Source organism: Apostichopus japonicus, chromosome 23 (assembly GCF_037975245.1).
Source record: "Apostichopus japonicus isolate 1M-3 chromosome 23, ASM3797524v1, whole genome shotgun sequence".
Classification (NCBI taxonomy): Eukaryota; Metazoa; Echinodermata; class Holothuroidea; order Aspidochirotida; family Stichopodidae; genus Apostichopus; species Apostichopus japonicus.
Window position 1 is genome coordinate 15731264 of NC_092583.1, and position 9322 is coordinate 15740585.

At 37.4% G+C, this 9322-nt stretch overlaps 1 protein-coding gene across 26 annotated transcripts in view; it reads left to right on the forward strand.

Annotated features, from left to right (window-relative positions):
• LOC139964551 (prolyl endopeptidase FAP-like) overlaps nucleotides 1-8999 on the forward strand; it is a 251697-nt gene extending 242698 nt beyond the window's left edge. For all 26 annotated transcript variants that reach the window (XM_071966206.1, XM_071966207.1, XM_071966209.1 and 23 more), the window contains 7 exons: nucleotides 410-579; nucleotides 1376-1457; nucleotides 1727-1823; nucleotides 1946-2010; nucleotides 2370-2442; nucleotides 3273-3346; nucleotides 4272-8999. In XM_071966206.1, the coding sequence (XP_071822307.1) occupies nucleotides 410-579; nucleotides 1376-1457; nucleotides 1727-1823; nucleotides 1946-2010; nucleotides 2370-2442; nucleotides 3273-3346; nucleotides 4272-4388 (678 nt within the window). In that variant the 3' untranslated portion in view covers nucleotides 4389-8999. The remainder of the gene's footprint in view (nucleotides 1-409; nucleotides 580-1375; nucleotides 1458-1726; nucleotides 1824-1945; nucleotides 2011-2369; nucleotides 2443-3272; nucleotides 3347-4271) is intronic.
• The last annotated feature ends 323 nt before the right edge of the window (nucleotides 9000-9322 follow it).

The following is a 9322-nucleotide window of genomic DNA, read 5'->3' on the forward strand; positions in this document are numbered from 1 at the left end:
ACAGGCATTAGATGTTTCTTTTTGCATGAGTCTTCACACCCTTTAAAAACCCACATTAAAATGAAAGTGTCATTTGGATTAGTATAGTGGTGTTTTTTTATCAAGCAGTAAAGGGACGATGGCTTAGTGTGATGAAGCGCAAATCTTAAGTTGAGTGTAATAGTTGATGTAATTTGTGAAGATTGACAATTAATCGAAAAGGAAAGAGATGGCGACAATGTTAGTATTGTTAACAGAAATGTTTTTTGCAATTGAGGTTGTTGTGAGCAAGCATAAGGAAACTGTGAACATAGGATGTTTCAGTTTGCTTATATTTTTTTAATGGAGCGGAAATAACTGCTGTAGGATAATAGAAGTAGTAACAGAGGATAGCTGGCTATAACTAATTAATCTTTTACCATCACAACAGGTAACCAGCGAATTTTACCAAGGTTGGTTCACGTATCTTGCAAGCCGATATCACGTGATCACTGCAAACATTAACTTCCGGGGAACATCCGGCTTTGGCAGAAGACATTTGCAAGGCATCAACAGAAAGCTTGGAATAGAAGAAACAGAAGATATAATTGCAGTCACCGAGTAAGTGCCATACTGAATCACGACGAAGGAGAGGGCGGGGGGGGGGGGGCGTGTGTGAGATGAGAAGACCAAGACAAACAAGAGTGGGGGCATGTGAGATGTAGAGACAGACAAAGCAGAGAGGGGGAGGCATGTGTGAGATGAAGAGATGGGAAAAAGGAGAGAGGGGAGGGGGGTGTGTGAGATGAAGAGATGGAAACAAAGGAGAGAGGGGAGGGGGGTGTGTGAGATGAGCAGACCAAGACGAACAAGAGTGGGGGCGTGTGAGATGTAGAGAAACAAAGCAGAGAGGGGAGGGGGGTGTGTGAGATGAAGAGATGGAAACAAAGGAGAGAGGGGAGGGGGGTGTGTGAGATGAGCAGACCAAGACGAACAAGAGTGGGGGCGTGTGAGATGTAGAGAAACAAAGCAGAGAGGGGAGGGGGGTGTGTGAGATGAAGAGATGGAAACAAAGGAGAGAGGGGAGGGGGGCTAGTGTGAGATGAGCAGACCAAGACAAACAAGAGTGGGGGCGTGTGAGATGTAGAGAAACAAAGCAGAGAGGGGGGGCATGTGTGCGATGAAGAGATGGAAACAAAGGAGAGAGGGGAGGGGGTGTGTGTGAGATGAAGAGATGGAAACAAAGGAGAGAGGGGGGGCATGTGTGAGATGAAGAGACTGACAAAAGTGAGAGGGGGGAGGGGGTGTGTGAGATCTATCTGTCCGTCCATCCATTCATCCCCATCTATCTGTGAGTATGAATACGAGTATGAACCAGTTTACCCATCAGTATGATATTCTTTCATTTAAATTTCAGATTCATTAGAAATTCATCTTTGGGTGTCGTTTCTTTCAATGACACGCAGTTTGACCAAAACAAGGTTGCACTCATTGGACAGGTAATCATATATTAAGTTCACTGAAACCGTTATAATATCAAATTATGTTACGCTGTTTGAATGAAGAGAATAAAACACATGATTTCATCATTCAATATTTATTTGGATCTTTTAAATATGAAATATGGAAGGCTCATTAATTAACACTTAGCTCAATGTTGCAACACATGCACCATTGGGATGAAGAAACAGTCTCATTTACATCCTTAAAAACCATAAGAGTACTGACATTCCCATAACATCACCGTTTGACTTTTTCGTGTCTACAGTCATATGGTGGTTTCTTAGCCAGCATGGCCTACGCTAGGAGTACATTCTTCAACTGCAGTATAGCTGTATCCCCAATCACAGACTGGAGGCATTACGGTGAGTTTTGTTCTTTTCACTTCCTCACCTAAAAACATTTGTCAATAAACACCATATGCAATGTACACTCAGGTTAATATCACAGCAATGTTAATTTATCTCATTACATTTGTCGTCACCAGGTGCTGTTTTAACTGAGAAGTTTATGGATATGCCCACATCTGAAGATAATCTTCAAGGTTATAAGGTCAGTACTCTCATCCCATCCCCACCCCCACCCCCCCCCTCATGAGAGGTGTGTTATCATAAGATTCCAAAATCTCAGAACTTGATGGAAGGGATCACGTCCTATTTGTTGTTTTATTTTGGAATATACCCATTCGATAACTGGTGTCGGGTTTAACAATGAGGATAAAATGTTTACCATAGGTTAAGGATTAATAATAGTATATATATATCTTACGATGAATGGCACATGTGGTTCGCTGGAAGTACTGTCGGAGTCTGGAATCTGCATGTGGAACGTAGAAACCAAGAGAAGAGATTAAAGGATTTGAAAATGTATTTTGTGATTTTCTCAAAATGGCAATCTCTTCTTCTCCACAGAATGCCAACTTATCTTCTTTAGCACACCTGTTTCGTAACGATACTTTCCTCATCGCTCATGGAATGGCAGACAGTGAGTAGAAGCTACCTTAGCTACCCTACCTTACCTACCCTACCTTACCTATTCAACCGTAATTTGGTTGATTCTTATTATATGTTAATGAGCAGAAAGAACACTTGCTGCAGGTTGCTAAGTATCAAATAATGTTGCAACCATAGCAACCATTCGTCATCAGATGAGGTGCTGCTTCTAATGCATGACAACAATTTCGACGCAACCTTTAGTATACAAAAGTATAATAGGGTTAACAGGCATTTTATCAGATGGACTTATATGTGTGAACCAGGACATCACACATTTACCCTTGATGGTGATTGATGTTGATTAATGGTGATTGGACATTATTAGTGCTAGTCCCATAAGTTGTACCAACCATTGTTGTTGCCGGCACGCTTTCCTGAATCGAGGGCTTGTTAACAAACCATGTATTGCTCGCTTAGGTTGATGGAAAAACAAGGCGACAGTTGCGATTAACCCTGCCGAGATACTTTTGATAGCTTTCCTAGAATGCCTTATTTTGCCATGACTGAAACCATCTTACTGCTCCATTAATATTCAGAAACATGTTCACCTTGTTCACGTCATTGTGAAAAATTTCCAAAGACCTTCACAACCTAAGTAATGTTAAGATAAGGTTTAACTCATCATGGAAGCAGACAACTTTAAAATACCTTGAAACATAATTCAACTTATTATACTCTCATCGACAACAGATACTTCTTGGCTTTGCTTGTTTGGTTTTTCCCAAATTACGACCTGAAAAGTGTAAAAAAGCATGTGTTGAAGCAGATGAAAAAATCATTTTTGCTTCTTAATATTTTTTTTCTTACCTTTTCCCAAAGAATCGGTACATTTTCAACATTCTGCAAATCTGGTCAAGACTCTAGCTGAGAAAAATGTTCAATTTCGAACACTGGTAAGTTTTCAGGCATCAGCCTGGTAGGGAAATATGTTATATTCTCTCCCCCCCCCACAAAATGTGAAACAATGGACAGATGTAGAGGAGGGGACACACTTTATGTCTATTAATTCCATGGTCAATTGGCATCTGCATTTATTTTAAAAGGAGTAAGTCGGTTGGTTATTAACAGCTTTCCAACTGTTGTTCAACAGCATTTAAGTTCGCATTAAAAAAAAAAAAATTTTAATTACTGAATTAAAAACTGAATTTCAACATCTGACCTTTCCATGTTAATTTCAGTCTTTTTGACCTTGGGCTATATCCACCCACATAGTATTTTCCCATCAACTAAGCTCTTCGTTCCATAAAATGCAATCACATGGAGGTAAAGAACAGTAAAAATACAAAACCGTATTCATGAGAATGTGGGGTGCTTGATAGTCTGGCTGTCCTGGGGAGGGGGGGGGGTGCCATAAAACAATACCAATAGCAGAAACACAACCCTCTGCATTTTGCCCAACTTACTGCAAAGATTAATTTAGCTAATGGAGGAAGGTAAGAAGGACAAAATGAGACTTGAGGTCTTGATAAATTTGACATCTGTTGATTAACATTATAGAAGTTTTCACATTGCATACATGAAATTAGAAATGTAGTACTAAACTCATTTCTACTTTAAAACTGAAAAGGACAAAGTTATTTGTGTCATAAATATGTAACATCCTGCAATTTTTCGACTAACGGTCCGTTCAAATGTTTCATTCGTGAATCATAAAGATTAAGTCAGAGAATATCGTGAATGTACATTTGATATTGTTTCACAACTCTATTGGATGGATGGGGGGGGGAGGTTATGGGTGCAAAATAAGGAACCTCTTTTAGTTCTTCTGATGCCATAGTTTACATGGAAACCATTTTTCTTTTTGCTTTGTCATTTTAGTTTTATCCTGATGAAGGTCATGAACTATGGGATTCAAAGGTAAAGAAAAGTCTTTATCAGTCACTGACCAACTTTTTGGTGGATTGCTTGCAACTAGACCAGGAAGAATGTTCATAGCAGGAAAATGGACGCAAACATTGAATTTTGATCCATTAAAGGAGAGGATAAAATGGGGAAGGTTGAAGAATTCAATTCAAATTAAGATCAAATTTCTATGGTGTGCCTGATCTGTGCCTGATCTGTGCCTGATCTGTGCTTGATCTTCTGAGAAAGAATGTTCAAATTATGATGAGCTCGCTATTAGACAACCTGAAAGAGAAGATTTGGATCAAATGTACTTATCTCCATTATTTATAATGGATGAGAAAAATATGGATCATACCAAAATGGCGGACGGATCAAATGGATCAAGACTTGTTGCTTTCGAGAGTGACAATGGATCAAGCTTTGGGTATCAGCGTATGTGGAAGAGATTGAACGATACTGATTTTACATCAATGATCCCAGGGCAGCGAGGGATCATGCAAGATCAAGAGCAGTTTTATGGATGAACAACCACCATGGTTAAGATGAGAACAAATTTATTGCCTTATTCTCTGCGAGTCCAAAGAGCATGTATGAATCTGTGAACACTGTCCACCTTCCATAGTCATAGTCGCGAAGACATTCGGTGTTCAGCTCTTTGCTCGTTATTTTACTTCCCGCTGTGGTGACCGTATAGATGCGACCGTCGTCACATTTATTATGTCCACTGCGATCAAAGAGACCTCCCACGATGGCATCATACGACGGAGACCTGTTCAGATGGATTAAAAATCGGAAAATTAATATCCCGAAAATGGGAAACTTGATCATCGATCATGATGGGTTTGTCAACAGGCCAGTCTGCAAGTTTAAATCCAGCAAATCGAGAACAGAAAACAGGCCAACTACCTCTGTACATTGCTTTAAACTAGCTTCATAGCAAAATTATCGTTCTCTATTGCTACTTTCTGAACCGATGTTCCTTCTCGACCTTCCTTGGAACTGTGGAGAAGCGAGATTAGATGAGAATATTATGTAAACCTTCAAGATATGTACTCACATAATGGGTCCTTCCAATCCCATTTTTGACAGGTTTTTCTATTCTGAAAGAGAAGGAATAAAAAGTTCCTTACAGCTATGCAAAGTTTTGTTTTGTGAGGGTTTTCATAATGTACTGACCATGAGGTAATAATGCTAGAATAAATCATATCTAGAATAATTCTGCTTTTAGTTATGATATGATATGCTGTTTTGTCCACTCAAGGCATTAAATTTGCATATTGCGTTTATGTATCACCCCAAAGTGCATGCCTGCGTACCATTAATTGTGACCCTTACACTATTCCAAACATGTACCAAACATATTTTGTGGCGAAATAAGTCTCGAATATTAAAAATGTTAGCAACAAGGATGAACATTTTCGCCAGGGTGCTTGGTCAGGATTATAACAAAACAATTTGGAAATTTTTTTATTCAGAGGAAAATATTGAAAAGGTCTGACAATTGAGCCATAAAAATCATATCTTACAAATTGTTATTAAAATCTTATAGTTTGTCTTTTCAAGGAAATCTACAGTTTCGTTCATTTATTGACTCTTCTCGAAAATTTTTCTAGTTTTCTCTTTTTCTTTCTGTCCCTTCGAGTCTTTCTGTCAAAACTTATTTTAAAGGACTCTTGTTGACTTTTATAAATCTGCAAGCAGGATTTATTCTTTTTAGTTTATAGAGGAGATTCAATTTATTAATTTATCAAATTATTTTTGTTTTTATGTGAAATTGTTTTGATCACCGTATGTCAGACAAGATATTCTTGTTGATAATTCTCACTGTAATCATTAAAATTGTCACTGTGGGGTAATTATGTCGATTTGTGTAAAAACATTTTGATATATAATGCAGGAAAATACTATTAGCAGCAAGGCATCTTTCTGCCTCCCTGTTCCAGTTGAATTCTGGTGCATTCACTATTAATGGGGAAATAAATACTTAAAACTGTGGAATCCCTGTGCCAGCTTTGAAGCATTAATATATATAAAAATAGCTGAAAATATTTGCAGTGTCTGAACACATTCCTTACAAATTTTTCATTGTGGATGAATAGAAGTAATGTTAAACCTACTACTTAGGTTACTCTGGACTTTAAAAATATCTGGCAGATATCTGGTCTTTATGACATTAACTGCCCATTCTAGCTAAAGCAGATGATGAATTTCCAACTTGTAATTTGCTAAATAATCTGGTCACGGGTTAATTTTCATAACCTTCCAACGGTTGTATATTAAGGCATAGCTTGTTGTGAACACCAGTCACATCATGTTGGTGGTTTCTCCACCCAGCACATATACTTGGGTTCTTTCTGCAAGAGAAATTTAGTTTAGTTTAGAGACCCAAGGATCAGGAAGCCTTACAGTAGCTTATTTGAGACCCTATCCGTGTTAGATCATGTTTCATGAAAGTACTTAGCCAAAATGATGGTGGAAAAAGGTTTTTAGCAACCGCACAATTCTTAGATGACTGTATAGACAGGATTTATCAAGACGTCCAGTCATGCGTTCCACGACAAGAAGGCTTTATGTAGCATTACCTGGTCTGCTGGTAATAACACACTACTATAAGACCCCCTCTCCTTATATGTACCCATGTAATCTCACAACAGACTGAAGCTTTAGATGAAGCTAGCTAGTTTGATATATAAAACACTTCTGTTGTAATCAGCTTGAAATTTGTCCATTTCACATTGCACTTATTTTAATATTAGTACATAAAACATTACTTAATTGCCCACAGATGTCCATAACTACAGACAATCTCATGCATTGTGGCAAATATTTAAACAGCAAGAATAATTGTACATTGGTTAAATCATGGCATTACCATGATTCCCAAAAATGTGAGAAGAACATGGAACTGCAAAAGTTGATGACTTATGTATAAGTGAGCTCTTCTATATTATGGTACAGTACAGTATAGTATAGTACAATACAGTGCAGTGTAGTATAGCACAGTATAGTGTAGTGCAGTGCACTATTGTGCAGTACAGTGTACTATTTATTGTGCATTATAGTGCCATATTGTACAGTGCACTATTGTACAGTGCAGTACAGAGCACTGTTGTACAGTATAGTATAGTACACTAACAGTATAGTGCAGTACCGTGCACTATTGTGCAGTAAGTGCACTATTGTGCTGTACAGTGCACTATTGTGTTGTACAGTGCACTATTGTGCAGTACAGTACACTATTGTACAGTGTAGTGCAAACCAGTGCACTTTTGTACAGTGCACTACAGTGTATTGCAGTACAGTGCACTATTGTGCAGTACAGTATAGTGCAGTATAATACAGTGAAGTATTGTGCAGTGCAGTATAGTATGATATATGAGGTCTACTGTTTTAGCTGTAACTGATTTATAAATGCAATCTCCATTTCTTCTATTTATTTCTTTTAAGCCGAATTCTAGCGCAAAAAAATCTACCACATAATGAATATCTATTTATAAACTGAATTATTTCATTCAAATTTTAAAAGCTGAAGATCAACATTGTGTTATTGAAGTGCCTTATTGTTAAGTGTCTAATCTGAAAATGTACATTTATTTCTTTTCCTGTTTTTGTGCAGTATTTTATTTTTAAATTCCCACCAAGTCTATGGGGTTAACGTTTAAAAAAAGATTGTTTCATTTTATATTGATATATTTATTTCTTAATACCAATCATAACAATATTGTAAGCCTCGTTCTCAGCAATGTAACAAACGAAGGAATATTTCATTTACTATCCCTCCAAACAAAACAAAGAATGTATGGAGTTTCTTTGTCATAAACATAGTATTTATCCGATATTAATATTGATCTCTTTGTCCCAGATAATAAGCAGTACCCCCCCCCCCATCCCAAAATGCACAAACTAACATAGCCTTAAACGGGACAAGTTTTCTTCGCCGCAAACTCAAAATCTGCTCTACGCAGACATACCAACAGGTTTGTCAAGAAGATAAAACCTTGACCGCAATTAGATAAGGTGTATGAAGAACATTCCTAAACGTCTGAGGAGAGTGGGCATTTTAATGGTTGGGTCACACCCCTTCTCTTCCAACCACTCCCCCATCCCCCCCCCCCTGAAAAAGTGGACACCATCATATAATGAACAATTTCATTGACAAATTCACCACAAATATTTTACTGTAACACAAGAAAACAAATCCATTCCAATTCTTAGTAAGTTTTATTATGTTTGAAATCATGGACAATTATTTCTAGCGCCTATTTGTATTGACAAGTGGTCACCTGTTGTTGCGGTGACCTAATATTCTTCTATCGTGTCCACAGTTAAGGCAATAGTTCCAATGAAGCCATGACTTTTATTATCATTTTTACTTTTCTTTCAAACGGTGAGCAGACTTTTGGTTTAAAGCTGGTTCGATTTGAATAATGAGATGGCTTTAAACCTGCAGTGAAGTGATTGCCTTCACTGCACATTCTGCCTTCATGTTCTCTGTACAAAATCATATATTGTGTGTAAATATTGTAGCTATGCATATGTTTAAACACTTATCTAAGATGTATAAAATCACATGGAATCTGCATGTATGGATTGTATATGAACTACATGTAGACAAATTCATTATTTATGTGTATATTTTACTGTCTTTTACAATCAAAAGGTTTGACAAAAATTCACAAATAAAAAAAATGCAAAATGTAATCATGTGTCAACTTTTGTCATTTTATCATTTTGTGTCATTTTATTGTTATTTTGCTTAATGTTTTGGTTACTCATAAAATGATTCAGACTAAAAAAGGACTGAAAATTATTTGATATTTAATTCTGCTATTATCATATGCTGCCAGAACGCTTAAAGCATGTCTAAAGTTCAAGAGCTAGGCGACGCCAAGGGGTGGCCTGGGGGGTGGGGGGCACGTGCCCTCCAAACAAATCGATGCGATTTGTAGTGTTAAAAACAATACTCAAACAAAAACTCTTCTGCCTAAAAACATAAAATATCGGACAGACTAAGCCCGAAAATT